The 15,582-nt window shown below is 49.5% G+C and overlaps 1 protein-coding gene across 2 annotated transcripts in view; it reads right to left on the bottom strand.

The window, feature by feature from the left end:
- notch2 (notch receptor 2) overlaps window positions 1–15,582 on the bottom strand; it is a 93,015-nt gene that overhangs the window by 22,621 nt on the left and 54,812 nt on the right. For both annotated transcript variants that reach the window (XM_063201978.1, XM_063201979.1), the window contains 8 exons: window positions 15,513–15,582; window positions 14,071–14,184; window positions 13,598–13,717; window positions 7,189–7,341; window positions 6,164–6,392; window positions 5,176–5,377; window positions 3,640–3,793; window positions 2,298–2,476 (listed from right to left, as the gene is read on the bottom strand). The exon at window positions 15,513–15,582 is cut by the window's right edge and continues 76 nt beyond it. In XM_063201978.1, the coding sequence (XP_063058048.1) occupies window positions 2,298–2,476; window positions 3,640–3,793; window positions 5,176–5,377; window positions 6,164–6,392; window positions 7,189–7,341; window positions 13,598–13,717; window positions 14,071–14,184; window positions 15,513–15,582 (1,221 nt within the window). The remainder of the gene's footprint in view (window positions 1–2,297; window positions 2,477–3,639; window positions 3,794–5,175; window positions 5,378–6,163; window positions 6,393–7,188; window positions 7,342–13,597; window positions 13,718–14,070; window positions 14,185–15,512) is intronic.

The following is a 15,582-nucleotide window of genomic DNA, read 5'->3' as shown; positions in this document are numbered from 1 at the left end:
CAGATTTATTTACTTAAACAAACCCCAGAATTGAATTCAAAAGCTGCTTCAAAAGCACTATTTATTTGTTAATTGCACCGACTTGTATTAGCCAATATAATGTAAACCTATCAGACTAAATTGGAGTAGACCATTATTATTGTTGTTGGGCCTAATAATTAGGCCTAATCGTTTTTCTTCACTCCATTATAATGACGTTCAAAAAGCATAATTGCCTACATTTAAATGTACCATTTACAATGTGAGCGTTAAACTGACAATAACCCACTCATTTTTTTGAGTCAACAAGTTATTGGTCATAGGGCTAGTTGTGCAAGTAATGATCCCCCTTAATGTAGTGTTTTACAGGTATTTGGGAATAGCACTGCCATAGTCGAATGGCCACAGTAATGATTATCCGATAAGACCATGCATGCGTCCATGCTTGTTTACTATTTTTCACCATGCGCAATTCTGGGAAGTATGCATTATCTGAGCATGATTCAGTAAGGAAATGCGCCGTGAGCCCCCCTATTCATAGATGGGTCAGGTCTCCTGGTTTTAAAACAAGATCAACGAAGTAGTCGTCTTTTTTTCCGAACAGCAAGGGGAAATAGTTCAGAGACGGGATTTGATACGAGTCAAGTTTGCTACCAACAGGTAAAGCGTGCCCACGCGTTGGTGTGTGGAGTGCACTGTAGCCTAACCAGTGTGTGATTTAACCGCGGTTACGCGTCTGTGGTTATTATTGGCCACCTCAAAAATTCAATGCAAGATTTTAAAAAGAGGCTAAATGTTGCATGACGTCGCCTTGTTTTCTGCTAACGCTTTTAGGAGCTCCTCAAACAAGAGTGTGTTAATTAATGTCGGTGGTCGTTGGTGATACATCTACTAGTTGCGACCAATCGATAGGTCTGTCTCGCCAAGTAGCCCTAATTGCGTTTGTAACACAGCTTTGTCATGAAATTGAAATGGCTACAAATGACAGCGGTGGATTTCTGATTGCTCCTTAAGTTTGCTTCACAACGTTCAATAGCCTTAAAAAGAATACCCCAAGAAAACCGGTAACACTCCACAACGTCAGTTCTCCACTGTTTGCATGAACACAATGAAATAAATATAAAGGGGGGTGGCTTTGATCACAACCTGCTTCTCGAGTTCAACTGGTGCTTGGACGGCACAAATAAAACTTTGCTGGTTAGTGGAAAAAATACTTGTGCGCTACATCGAGGATAGATAATTGTTAATGCTACACTTCCCGTTGTCGCTGCAGCACTCAAGGTTTGTGCACGTGTTTACAGTGCAACGAATGGACGTTCTGTGCGTCATCTTCATTATGAAAAAAGCCCAGCGTAAACGTTTTCTTGCATAGTGTGCAGCACGCCTCGCGGTCATTCGGCACAGATTTTACCCAAAAGTATTTTGGATCCTGCAGCCACTTGGGGTTAAACCGGCACTTTCCCATTCTTCACCTCACCTCATCAAAAAATGACGCCGCTGCACTCTAGATTTGTGTTTACAGTAGCGTTCTACAACGAATCATGGGTATTGACGTTCTGTGCGTCATCTTCATTATGAAAAAAAAAAACTTCGTCCTTTAGGTTGCACACTGAAATGTTTTTTGAAAATTTAATGCCGCAGTGAAAAAAATTCCCGACTTTTAACAGCTAATTCAATGCTATTAATGCTCTTAATGCTGGATAACTAAATTCAATGCCTTTTTAATATTTTTAATAACCCGCGGGAACCCTGTGTTACGAAAGACGGGACGCAGAATAAACAGGTCACATTAAAATACATTTTATTTTTTTATCATTAAATGTAAATATAGAAGTAAAAACAATAATAGGTTGGGAACCCCTGGCTTAGGGGGTACGAACATCAAAAAAGGTCGTCTCACCTTGCACTCGTAGCTGCCCTAGTAGTCTACACAGGTAATGTATCTTCCTGCTCATGTACAGTAAAGGGCCGTACACACACATCGCTGCTATTTACTAGCTTCTCGCTGGCTCGCCTACTCGCCTCTCTTTCATGGAACGTTCACTGAAAGTTCCCGCGGCTTTAACTGCCAATGAACAGGCGAGAAGTACCGAACTCTGCCTTCCAATTGGTTACTCGCTTACTCGCCTCGCTCGAAGATCAAATATTTTCAACTCGGGATCCGCCCACATCGCATCGCTTGTACAGTACTCGCCTGCTAGTCTCGCTGGAACACATTGACATTCTATTGAGTTAATTCGCTGAGCGAGTAACTAGCAGCGACGTGTGTGTACGGCCCTTAAGGTAAAATGTTCCCCCAAACTATGACACCCCCTCACCTTGCACTCGTAGCCGCCCTGGTAGTCCAGACAGGTGGCGCCGTTGCGGCAGGGATTGGAGAGGCACTCGTCCACCTCCTTCTCGCAGTAGCTGCCCATGAAGCCCTGCTGGCACTGGCAGCGGTGCGTGTTGCCCATGTCCTCACAGATGCCCCCGTGCTGGCACACCACCGACGTGCCTGTCAAGAGTGCACAAAGAAAGAGGGGGGAAAAATGAGGCAGAGAACAGTGAATGTGAATTGGCGGTGCTGTACTGCATGACTTGTCTTTACATTTAAGTGCATCGATGTTGTCACTTGATCCACTGACGTCCCTGTCAGAATGCAGAAAGAAAACGGAACAAAAAATGAGGCAGATAACAGAGAAAAGACAGGTAGTAGTGGTGTCAACAATAATCGATGCGGCAAGTTCCAGAATCGATGCGGCAATTTTTTTAAGTTTCAATTACTTCCGTGGATATTTCGGGAGCAAATGAATGTTAAATTAAATAAAAGCACTTCAAAGCATTGAAAACTGCAAGACTGATACAGAAAACAGCCAATAAATTGTTGCTCAGTATCTGACTACTTGTATTGCCTCATCATGACTGATAAAACATTTGCTTTGCTTTCAGTAGAAATGTAATGCATTGCAATGCATTGTAGAATTGAATCGGATCGAATCGAATCAAAAAGAATTGAATCGCTACCTCCCGAATCGTAATCGAATTGAATCGTGAGGGCAGTGCCAATGCACACCACTAGTAGGTAGGCAGGCATCACTGACTGCAGAGGACAGTGAAACACTGACAGTAGGCAGGCAGCACTGACTGCACAATGAAAAACGTTGATCATGTGCTGACCATGTCCCCTTATCTAGTGACGTTCTTGTCAGAATCAGGGAATAGGAGGAAAAAGCACACACAATGAGGCATTGAATCGAGAGCAGATATTGGAGGCTGCCACACCTTATCCCTGGATGTTCCTGTCAGAATGGGGGAAAGGGAAAAAAATAAGGCAGAGAACATTGAAATCAACAGTAGTTAATGTGTGCTATCACACCTTAGCCACTTCTTTTAGTAAGAGGTCCACAGTCTTTTTTTATTGTATGGCAGAATGACATTTTGACCACTGAGACCTTCTTCAGATTCTCTTCAGATGAAGACGATGATCATCATTCATCAGTGATCAGAACGTTACCAAGGGTGATGATGAGGTATGTAGTATTACCTGTGTGGCCTGGCATAAGATGTTGGTGGAGACAACCCGAACAAACCAACACTGTCCGTTTGTAACCTCTAGTTCTTTATCTAGTGCAGTGTGCCCAATGTTGGTGGTAGGGCAGGGAGAGAGGTCAGTGTTACCTTTCTGCTGGGCGTAGGCTTGGCATGACATGTTGGGCACGTCGCAATAGATGCCCGACCAGTTTTCGGGGCAGCTGCAGCGCCACTTCTTGCCCGTCTGAGAGCACTTCCCGCCGTTCTGGCAGCTGATCTTGCGGCACAGCTCCGTCATCAACTGAAAACACAGAGCGAGAGAGAGAGAGAGAGAGAGAGAGAGAGAGAGAGAGAGAGAGAGAGAGAGAGAGAGAGAGAGAGAGAGAGAGAGAGAGAGAACATGGTCACATTTACATCAATTGGCCATTAGCCATCTCTGGTTTATTTCTGGCTACAATTGCATTGGGTTGGTGCCTTTCTGTTGACATCTGCTTTGACTGGGCAGTATAACAATATTATGGTGTGTAACAGTAACGTGCATCTGTGACATTGTAGTTGGGCAGGCACACAATGCCTGTGCCTGTGGGTTGCTCTACACCAGTGTTTCCCAATCTTTTTCAGCGGGGACCCCCTTTTGGACTTTAAGGACCACTTCAGCCAATTTCAATATGCCGTTGCATGGCTCACGCTACCCTTGACTTGTCAGTAACCAGTGATGCCGCACTTTTCGGCTCAGCCCTTTCCGAGATCTGAGCTATTCTAATGAGGGCAGATGTTTGTTTACATTTTACAAAATCTTAACATAGGCCTACTCCAAAAGTTTTCCCAAAAGGTACAGCTGTTTGCTAGTTGTCTGCTGAGGTTGCATAACCTTTTGGATGTTTTTGGGAATAAATCAAGATGTTTTTTTGAAATGTACACAAACAGCTGCCCCCATTACAATGACTAGGATCTCGGAAAAGGCTGAAGAGAGAAAAAAAAATCTCAGGTACTGACAAGTCCAGGGTAGTGTGAGCATTACAACTGCATGTTGAAATAGGCTGAAGTTATCCTTTAAAGGGACACTCTGCAGGAAATGGTCAGAAAAGGTACTGGAACTATGCTGCTAATTGAAAATGGGCTGCCTATTGCCACATTTTTTGACAAAAAAGGTTTAATCATTAATAAACAAATATTTTCTAGTGCGGTCCAAGTACAGTCATTTTTGCAGCAAAAAATGGCTATTTTTGGAAATTCAAAATGACGGACCATGGACCAAAGTGCAATTTCCCCAGTCATAATGTATCCATAGAATTTGATGGTGGAGGTAGGTATTCATGAAAAAGGTGACATTTGTGAATGCACAGCATGAATTCTGGAAATAAACAACTAAAAATCTCACACAGTGTCCCTTTAAGAATATTTTCGTGACCCCCCCACCCACCATAGTCTTAGCCTAGCAATGGATTTTTTTTTTGTCTATTAATATTGCTAGATTTCCCATGAATAGTCTGTCTGCTAGTATTGCTAAAAATCCACAGGACAGCAAAAAGTAGCCTACAACTATTAGCTGTCAACCTGTGGATTTCCCAATTTTATGCAATGTCCCTTTTGTCCCATTTTTATGCAATGACCTCCTTCAGCACCTCCGCGACCGCCCTAAGGGTCCCGAACCCCAGTTTGGGAACCACTGCTCGACAGTACCTGGCAGTTGGTGCCAGTGAACTCCACGGGGCAGGTGCAGCGGTAAGTGCCCACGCCGTCGGTGCAGCTGCCCCCGTTCTGGCAGGGCTGGCTGTCGCACTCGTTGATCTCCTTCTCGCAGTAGCGGCCGCTGAAGCCCATACGGCAGCGGCAGTAGAAAGTGTTGACCCCGTCCACACACGTGCCGTTGTTCAGGCAGGAGCTGAGGAGGACGGAGAGGAAGAGGGAGTGAAGAGAGAAGGGGAGAAGAAAAGAGGGTGGGGGAGAGAGAGAGAGAGAGAGAGAGAGAGAGAGAGAGAGAGAGAGAGAGAGAGAGAGAGAGAGAGAGAGAGAGAGAGACCGAGAAAGACCGAGACAGAAACAGAGACAGAGAAAGTGAGAGAGGAAGAGGAAGAAGGAGAGGGACAGAGAGAGAAACAGACAGACAGAAAGACAGAAAGACAGACAGACAGACAGACAGACAGACAGGGATGGGGAGATAAAAAATGAGATAAAGACAGAAATACAGAAAAAGAGAGAGAGAAAAAAAAGGAGCAGAAGTAAAGACAGAAAGGCAGAGAGAGAGATAGAGAGATAATAAGGAATTCCCTAGGGAGGTTAAGACAGTGAGGGTTGCTAGTCCCTACAGAATAACACACTGACATGAACAACACACTGCATAATGTCCATAGTGGAGGTTCAGATATACACACATCTCAAAATAGTTTCCTATTTATGGCCACCACCACCTGTGAGTCTCAGCACACTGAGAACACTTTGTGCGAACAGTAAGAGCTGTCCAAGTATGCTTTTATTTGTTCCAATGGCCTTAAACGCTAAAACGTTGTAGTGAACTATGTAAGTTGTGAACAAGTGACCACAGTGTTATTTATGAGATAAAATAACCGAAGTGTTATTTATTCAATTCTGACTTTTAATTCTTTTTTTGTGGTCTAAAACGCCTCGGCACTCAATAACGAATAAGTACTTTCGGCCTTGGAGGCTGTACCTCTCGGAGCATTGCGGGATGCTGTGTTCGCAGTTCGTCCCGTGGTAGCCCGGCGGGCACTCGCAGGCGTAGCTGTTAACGTAGTCCTTGCAGGTGCCGCCGTGGCGACAGGGGGCGCTGGCACAGTCATCCATCTCCTCCTCACACCGGTCGCCCATGAAGCCCGCCAGGCACTGGCACGAGAAGCGGCCCACCTTGTCCACGCACGCACCTCCATTCAGACATGGGTCTGGTGGGAGGGGAGAAAGGGGAGGGGGGAGAAGGGGGGGGGGGGGAGAAGAGAGAGAAAGAGAGAGAGAGAGAGAGAGATTGTGAGAGAGTGAGTGAGAGAGAGAGAGAGAGAGAGAGAGAGAGAGAGAGAGAGAGAGAGAGAGAGAGAGAGAGAGAGAGAGAGAGACAGACAGACAGACAGACAGACAGACAGACAGACAGACAGACAGACAGACAGACAGACAGACAGAGAAAGAGTCGGGGTATGGTTAGAGAAAATATCACAAGTTGGAATGATAAGGGAAACACATCATGGTTGAATTTAGATATTGATGCAGTGACAGACAGAGACAGAGATAGAACGCAAGGTGCAAGAATGACAGGATGCTTGGCATGCCTGCACGCGAATGCTCATGAGCGAAGTGGTTGGAGGGGCATAAAAGCGCCAAGTCGTTATTCACAGTTTTTTTGCTTTCTTTATCAGTTCAATTAGCTACGTGTGAAAGGAAACTAGCGTGACAGCAAAACTGCAACAGACACGTTGGGAAAGAAAAGCCCGAAGTGACAAGATGCTAGCTAAGTGATGAGACATGAAGCGCTGTACCAAAAGAGATGCACAACGGCAGTATGCGTATATGTGTGTCCATTTTCTGTGTGTGTGTCCGTACTTGCTCTTATGTACGAGTTTATGTGTGTGTGTGTGTGTGTGTGTGTGTGTGTGTGTGTGTGTGTGTGTGTGTGTGTGTGTGTGTGTGTGTGTGTGTGTGTGTCCACATGTGTCTCAGTGTGTGTCCCGAGTGTACAGCTGTACTCACTGGGAGCGCAGTCGTCAATGTTGTTCTGGCAGATGGGTCCGCCATAGCCCGCCTGGCATTGGCACTTGAAGCCGCCGGGGAAATTCTGGCATCGCCCGTGGTTCTTGCACGGGTTCTTGCGGCACTCGTCCACATCTTCAGTACACTGTGGACCTACCGAACCACAACCAAAACCACAGACAATGCATTAGTACATATGTATACATACTGTAAAAACATGTGTCCACACACACATTCGCAAGTACACACACACACACACTCAAGCATACCCCCACACAATCGCAAGCACACGCACCCACACAGGGACACTCTCAATCTCTCCAACACACACACACGCGCACGCACACGCGCACACACACAACACAAGCCATTGCCATTATCACACCCTCTCTCGGTCATCGCCTCTTGATATCATTATATAACTCAACTGTCTACTACGTTCTATTTCGTTCCTTCTGACCGCCAGAGGCGGTGCTTTCAGCACTGAATATTCATCTTACGGATCAGCAGGTCGAGAATTAATATCAACAAAGTAACACGTGACCTGGGTGACGTCACCCGGTGACCCCCGTGTCAGGGGTTAAGACACCGGTGAACCCAGGAAGCGACGTCTTTCATCTTCTCGATTGCAGGTTTCGAGTTGATCGTTTGAGATTTTGGGATTGACCTGACGCTTTGTTCGTTTCGCACCCATAGGGTTGGGGCTGTGGGTTTTCCACCCCCCATGAAACGGCGTTGGTCGCTTTTTCCTTTGAGTATCTCTTTCACATTTACGATGTGTCCGACTCCGACTGAGTGTTATTCGCTCGGTGGAGGAGGGCTGGCTAGGCTACCTAGCCTGCCTAGCCCCTGGCTCGAGGCACTGTTCTCGCCGACTGGAGGCTAAACTTGTCCTTTCCCGTGGAAGGTAGGCCGTTTTCTGATCATGTATTAACTGCTACCGCGTTATCTTCAGTAGTGTTTCCCGCAACTGGATTTGACGAGCGGTCTCGTGGCGTGATACGCTTTCGAGTTGGGATTAGGTATTAACGCCTGCCTGCCTATGTTGGCCATCGTTTGGGTAAGTGGACTGTCATTTACTGTTTCGATTTATTTTCGCGGTGTTTCTCGCCGCGGAATGTTACTATTACTGGGCGATTGTTGTGACACTCGACGCGAGCTCGGTTACTTGGGTTCGCGTGCCTGTATTTACGTTACGGCTTCATTGTTTGTACAGTGTAGCCTGTCTGTACGGTTGCTCCACGGGCCAGTGTGTTTCGCTGTGCCCTTGCACCGTTGGCGTCACGCTGCTCCAGAGATTCAATCTACAATACAATCTCTCTCTGGCTGCACTCTGCTCACCCCGGTTGTTATTCCTGCCGGGTTGTGTTCTTCAGGGGGCAGTCGTGGCTCAGGCCCGACTGGACCGCAGCTGAAATGAGGCATCCCCGGGCACCATTCGGCAGGCAGCCCACTACTACGGACTAGTGTGTGTAATTCAATGTGATTCACTAGCCCAAATGGGATAAATGCTCCTGTACACTGGTTTATTATTGTCTGTTTTCACCTGGGGTGTCTTCGCCCCAGAAGTGTATATTTGCCTTGCATTTCTATCACTGTGCTACTCCTGTCTGCCCATGATATTGGCTGTGCTTATGGTATGTCCTCTATGGTGAGTCACTGGGTGTACAGCGCCTACCGACTACATTGCAATGTAATGTACTTTACTTTACTTTATTTCTTCAGGACATTGCACATGAATGAACGTATACATACATGTACATATATGTAAATATGGCAGATTGTAGCCCGAGGGCTAATTTCCATCTGGTGTCCAAAATAGGCCGAATCCAAAATGTTAATGTCCATTATTTGCTTGTCAGCTTGGTGTTGCCGCCTGGCTGCTGGCTCCTGTTGGCTACACTTGGGGCGTCCTCGCCCCTTGTGTTTTATATTCGCAGTATTTGCTGGACATTGTAGTGTCATCTCCTACCTGCTGCCAACTTTTTACCTACTATTGGGGTGCCCTCGCCCTGTGGGTATGTGTTGTTTGTTTGTTCCCTTCTGTGTGTTGCAGTGTTCGCTTCCCGACACGGGACCCTCATCTTGCCTGATTACTGGGTTTCTTCTTGGCTGCCATTGGGTGTCCCAGCCCCTTCTGTGTGGTATTCACCAGTTGGCCTGGAGCTCTTGCATCGGCTACCACTGGGGTGTCTTCGCCCTGCTGTGTGTATTGCCTTGTTTACCTGTCGGCCCTGACTGTCCGACTGCTGGCTTCCCTCTCGGCTACCACTGGGGTGTCCTCGCCCTGTGTGCCTGCCTGCCTGACTGATGCATTGTCGTCTAGGCCCCTGGGACTGGTGCCTCTCCTGCCTGGAGCTGAGATGCCTGCGGCTGAGGTTGACAGATGTGGCCTGTGCTGCTTGCTCAGGTCTGCGTGCGAGAGCACTTACGGCCGGGCTGACGCGATTTGGCCCTCGGCCTACAGTTCCGCTGGCCACTGGTGGAGTTGTCGGCCCTGTTTTGCCGACCTGCAGCCTCTGACACACGGTGACCGTGTTTTCAAATGTGCCCTGCCTGCTAGCGACCCGGACGGTCGCACGCTGCCGCCACGGCTGTCGCCACGGCTGTCGCCACGGCTGTCGCCCACCGCCGCCACGACTGTCGCCCACCGCCGCCACAGCTGTCGCCTGCCGCCGATGCCCGCACCATGCCCTCTGTTCAGGTGACACCGTCACAGCCCAGTTGCGTTGCTTGTTGCATTGCATTGGCACTGGGCCCTTTCTGGGTGAGTTGGCCATGGGTGTTTTTCGCCCGATGGCTACATGTGAGTGCCGTACCTGCTACTGCTACAGAGTGGGTTTCTGGCCACAGGTGGCCTCCACCCTGTGACATGCTTGTTGATGCCATGACTACTACAGCTGCCACGGCGTGCCGCTGGGCCGTACGCACCCTGCCATTCCGGTTTACATGGCTTGCTCGGTTGCTTCGCATGCTTGCATACTTGCTCTCTTGCATAGCTGCATGACTTGCATGAGACCGCATGTGTGCTCCCCGCTCTCTGTGGTCTCTACCATTCAGCGTCCTGCGACTGTCTGTCGCTCTCCTGGATACCGCCTGCTGTCGGCTGTTTCATCCATTGGCTTCTTGTGGACGCCCGGAGCACCTCAATCGCCATGACTACTACAGTTGCGCGTGTTGCTCCGCTTCGTGCCCCTCTGTGTAGCTTGCTTTTCCCTACCTCACGACTGGTTCTAGTCGTTCTCCTGGGTTTGGCTGACCGTGGGTGTCTCCACCAGTCAGCTCCTTGCATGCACCGTTGGCGTTTCCGCCTGTACGACTGCTGCTGCTCTGGGTGAGTGGTTTCACACCATACACTGTTTTATGCTCTTTGGCACTCCTGCGGGACTGCCTGGAGTCTGTTGGCCTTGGCCGTCTTCACCGTGGACCGTTGTGATTACAGTTGGTGCCTTCGCCTCTTCTGCTGTGGCTTCGGTATGCAAGATATGCTCTGCGTCCTGTTGTCCGCCTTTGCCCACTGTCGTACGTCTGGCATGTCGTCGTCCTCCTGGCCTGGTTGAGCCTGGGACTCTTTTGCCCCTTGGCTCGCGGAGTGTGCCGTTGGGCTTAAGCCTCTGTGACCGGTGCACGTGTATGTCGGCATTGCTGCCCTGGGTACAGGACCCAGGTGCTTCCTTCATTGTCCTCGACTGTGGCGCGTAGGTCGACTGCTGCACGTCGTCCCCCCGAGCTCTTGGGCTATGCGTGGACTTGCCATGGGCTACTTAAGAGTGCCATTGGTGCCGGCGCCACTGCAGCTGCGGCTGCTACTGGTATGTTGGAGCGTTACCGCTCCTTCTCCCATTGTTCTTCATGTTTCCCCACTTCATGTGTGGTATATCGGGGGTCAGGATGCCACTCTGACTGCTACTACTGTACGGGAGTGACCCCACTCCGGGCTCTCCCTTCGAGTTTTCGGTGGCTTACGACTGTTCGCTCTGTTGGCCTCGCTATGGCTGGTCTCACATGAGTGCTCTGGGCACCGGTGGGCGTACACGCCCCTACGACTGTGGATTCTGCATCTGGCTGGTTCATGCTCTGCTGTCTGCTGCAGGAGCATCGCAGTTGGCTTGTCATGGGCATCTGCGCCCTGTGTAGCGCACCTTTCCCGCTGGGGCCGGCTTGTTGACGCTTGGACTGTTTACGCGTCTCTGCTGCAGTGGCTGTACCTACTACTGGTTACCCTGCCTGTCCCGCCTGTCTATACCGATGGCCCCTATGTGGCCTTTCCTGGTGTTTGGCCGACCGTGACGCTGTGCGCGATGGGTCGACGATCAGGCATTGGCCGGGCTGCAGGAGGCCTCCATCTATGGCCCTGCCGGGTATTGAACCACTTCTGACCGCCCTCCTTGCCTTGCCGGTCAGGGCGTTGATCTGGCGGGGTGCACTGCCCTGGCCACTTAGACACGTCGCAGATGAGCTCGTCTGCGAGGTCTATGATGCAGCGCTGCGTACGACGTGCATGGGGTTCTTGATGTCCCATGTCTTGGTGGCCTTCTCTCGGCCCCCATGGACCGTTTTGGGACGCCCCCTGTGAGTTCTCTCTGACTCCTGGTTGCTGGCATTCGCCTGTCTGGCCTGAGTGCCGGGGCAGTGGTACGGTGATTGGTTTGGCTTGCGCGACACCCTTGTCGGGGCCTTGCTGGAAGCAGTCTGCTCTCTTCCGGCGGCCCCTAAATGTCCCTTTTGGTCCGTCCGCTTTGGGCAAGCCACGACGCGGCTTTTGTGTCGCACGGCCGTGCAGCCGGTGCTGCATGTGGTTTTGTTTCGCTCACGCTGTTGTTCTCGACCGGGTGCGCTTTGTCCTGTTCTCGACATGCAGACCCCCGGCCTGGTGTCTCTAGGCGTCGATTTCTGCTTATGGACCAGCGTACTTGCGGGCATTGGAAGTGGAGGCTCTCCTTCCTTGCTCTCCGCCCCTTCCAGGTGTTGGGCATGCCGACCTCGGCATCCCACGTTGTCCCTCTTGGCCTCCGCTTGCTGAGGCCTCTTTGGGTTGGATATGCCGTTATGGCCCCTGCCAGGTCCCTACTGTCGCTGACTGCTCTACATGCGTCTGGCTACCATGTCCGCCTTCGACTCTGGAGGTGGAACTCGCGTCTGTTCCGCTCTGCCCTTGCGCGTGGAGTCATGCCCACTGCTGCTGCCCTTGCGCGGTGCGGTCGTGCCCACTGCTGCTGCCCTTGCGCGGTGCGGTCGTGCCCACTGCTGCTGCCCTGGACGGTTGGTCTGCGGTGGCAGTCCAACACTGCCTGCGACCTGTGGGCCCCTGATGATGGCCGTACCTTGGATGAATGTAGGGACTGGCCATCCTGATTGCCCTCAGACGCTCTCTGGCCTGTCTTGCGGTCTTGTGTGGAGCGGGCGGCTCATCTATCATGTGCGCCGCCTTGAGTCCTTGCCCTCTCTGGGCCTGTTACAGCGGCTGCTTTCAGAGGCCGACACTTGTCTGATGGGCATGGGAGCAACTTCCTTATGGGCGTCCAGTGCCCTGTTGTTGACCTTTTCCGTGGTTCGCCTCTTCCATTGTGGCTCCTCCGTTTGTGGCACCGGGTGGTATGGTACCGCTACGGGGTGGCACAGGTGTCCCCGTCAACTGCTATGCTAACTGCTTACTTGCTGCCCCCTGTGGTTCTCACTCAGGGAGCTCGTGGATCCTTTGGGCCAGGTTACACTGGCTTCCATGTGGCCGTTGGTACGTGCTAGGACGTGTACGGCACGGCCTCCTCGGCATCAGGCTGCACCATTGCCTGGTTTTCTTACTGTTGCCCCACATGTTACTGTGGTGCTGGCGGTGGCTTCAGGCCGTCTCAGTAGTACTGACGACGGGTAGGCACTCCTCATGACTTTGTTGGTATTGGTCATCCAGTGCTGAAAGCACCGCCTCTGGCGGTCAGAAGGAACGAAATAGAACGAAGGTTATGTATATAACCACGGTTCTATGAGTTCCGGATGACCGCCAGAGCTTGGCAGTCACTCGGAGTGTGTTCGAGAAGATTTGCCAAGACGTCGCTTCCTGGGTTCACCGGTGTCTTAACCCCTGACACGGGGGTCACCGGGTGACGTCACCCAGGTCACGTGTTACTTTGTTGATATTAATTCTCGACCTGCTGATCCGTAAGATGAATATTCAGTGCTGAAAGCACCGCCTCTGGCGGTCATCCGGAACTCATAGAACCGTGGTTATATACATAACCTTCGTTTCTGTCTCTCTTTTGCCTCTCACATTCACACACAAACAGAAACAGAAACAGAAACAGAAACTGAAACTGAAACACACGCACGCACGCACACACACACACACACACACACACACACACACACACACACACACACACACACACACACACACACACACACACACACACACCTTGCCATTCCTTGGGGCAGCTGCAGGTGTATGAGGTGTAATCGAGGGAGGGCTGGCATACTCCTCCTTTCTGGCAGGGCATGGCTTCACAAGGCGCCAACTCCATCTCACAGTTTTTCCCTAAAACAATACAAGACCACAGTATGATGCATAGATTATTAAACACGTGCAAGATTTTCTTAAATTTCTTCAAACCTGCCAGAGCACAGAAGTGACCAGAAGGCACCTAAAACTTGCGTGTTTGCCATGTCATGTCACTGAGCAGAAAATCAAAAAAATGTTGGAGCCACAATATGTCCCTGATTGGGTAAATTAATTCAAGATGGCAGAGGGGTGTAGAGGATGGGGCACCCGATTAATGCCCCTAAGTGCCCCCAGGAGTGACACAATGTTAAGTATGTCGTGCATGATGTCATGTCACGTCAACTTCTGTCGGCTACTACAGTACTGCTGCTGCAGCAGACTCAACTCACCTGTGTACGGCAGTGGGCAGTCGCAGGTGTAGTCGCTGATGCCGTCCACACATGCGCCATTGTTCAGGCAGGGGCTGGACTCACATTCATCCACGTTAACCTGGCAGTTCACACCTGAGAGACAGGTAGGCACAGGTCACACACAGACATCACCTCCATTGTTAAGTTATACAGTAATACATTATACTCGTGGTCTGCAGACCTGTTTTTCAGTATAGGTGACAAAGCATGCATGCGGCTCAATGACAGTTTTTTGGCTCAGACGTCAGGTGGTGAAACAACAGCCAATACTCATAAATGGAATTAGCGATTAGTAATCAATGTCCTGCAATGAACATGCGTCTTTGATAATCTACTAAAACAATATTTTAATCCATACAACAATATTTTTGATCCATACAATAAGTGGTTTTAGCTGTGGTTGCACCACATGTGCCACTGCTAAAATGTCATCGACCCATAAATTAATGTTTTAATAAGTATAGATGTAGTGGGACAGCACAAGACGTAAACATTAACACAAAGCAAGCTTGGGAGTGTCCCTCTAGCACGCTATGACCAACGATTCTGCTTCCAACCTGCTGGGCTACAAAAGACTTGGTATTGCCCTAAGACAAGAAATATGTGGATTATGTTAAGAATGGGTCTTAACACTATAGTTATGAGCTTTGCTTGCCTTCATTCTTTTTTTACTGGTTTCTAGCCTGTCTGGTGTCAGCCAGCTGTTAGCGATTGTGACATGATGTCATGTCTTGTCTAGAGTTTTAAAAAAAGGCTAAGTGAAAAGGTTCCACTGTCAACCTAAAAAAAATATCTTGACATGTGTTGGTTCTTGTTGCGCATACTACACATGTGACTTAACTAATTGTTTTAGCTACCTGGCTGTGAGAGCTGAGAGTACAGAGTTCAACTACTCTCGGGGTTAGATGTTTATTAACTCAAAGAAAACGGCAGAGTATTTCACTTTTCTGAAAAATGCCCTTTCCCAAGCCTCCCCCTTGCCCCAGGAGGATACTGTTTAAAGCAAAACTAAGCACCTTTGGTCTCCAGTTGACGAACAGGCTGGAAATTGAGCCGTTTCCCATAACTGCAGAGAGACGCTCTGCTCCACCAATATTGGTTAGTGTGGCTAACGCTCATGGAAGGTGGCAAAGTGAATGGAGAAGTGTCTTTCTTCACTGTCATACATGTTGATGAAAATGTCAGAAACACTACTTCAAGTCAACTATACATGCTATTTTGGGACTTTAGCACAGTCCTTTTTACTGACTGTGTGATGGAGTTGTGTGGGTTGGGTGTTGTTTCTTTATCTTGTAAAAAAAACTTTTGAGGTGTGCGGGCCCTCGCAAAACTAACAAATTATATATTTTTTCAACATCATCTCAAATGTTACATAGCGTTTCTTTAATAACGCCGGGAGGTAGTAGGTACTAGGTACTGACCTGTGTAACCAGGGTTGCACCTGCAGTGGTAGGCGTTGGGCCCGTCGGTGCAGGTGGCTCCGTTCTGGCA

The sequence above is a fragment of the Engraulis encrasicolus genome, chromosome 6 (assembly GCF_034702125.1).
Source record: "Engraulis encrasicolus isolate BLACKSEA-1 chromosome 6, IST_EnEncr_1.0, whole genome shotgun sequence".
Taxonomy (NCBI): Eukaryota; Metazoa; Chordata; class Actinopteri; order Clupeiformes; family Engraulidae; genus Engraulis; species Engraulis encrasicolus.
Note: the sequence above shows the minus strand (reverse complement) of the source record. Positions and strands in the feature narration are given on the sequence as shown.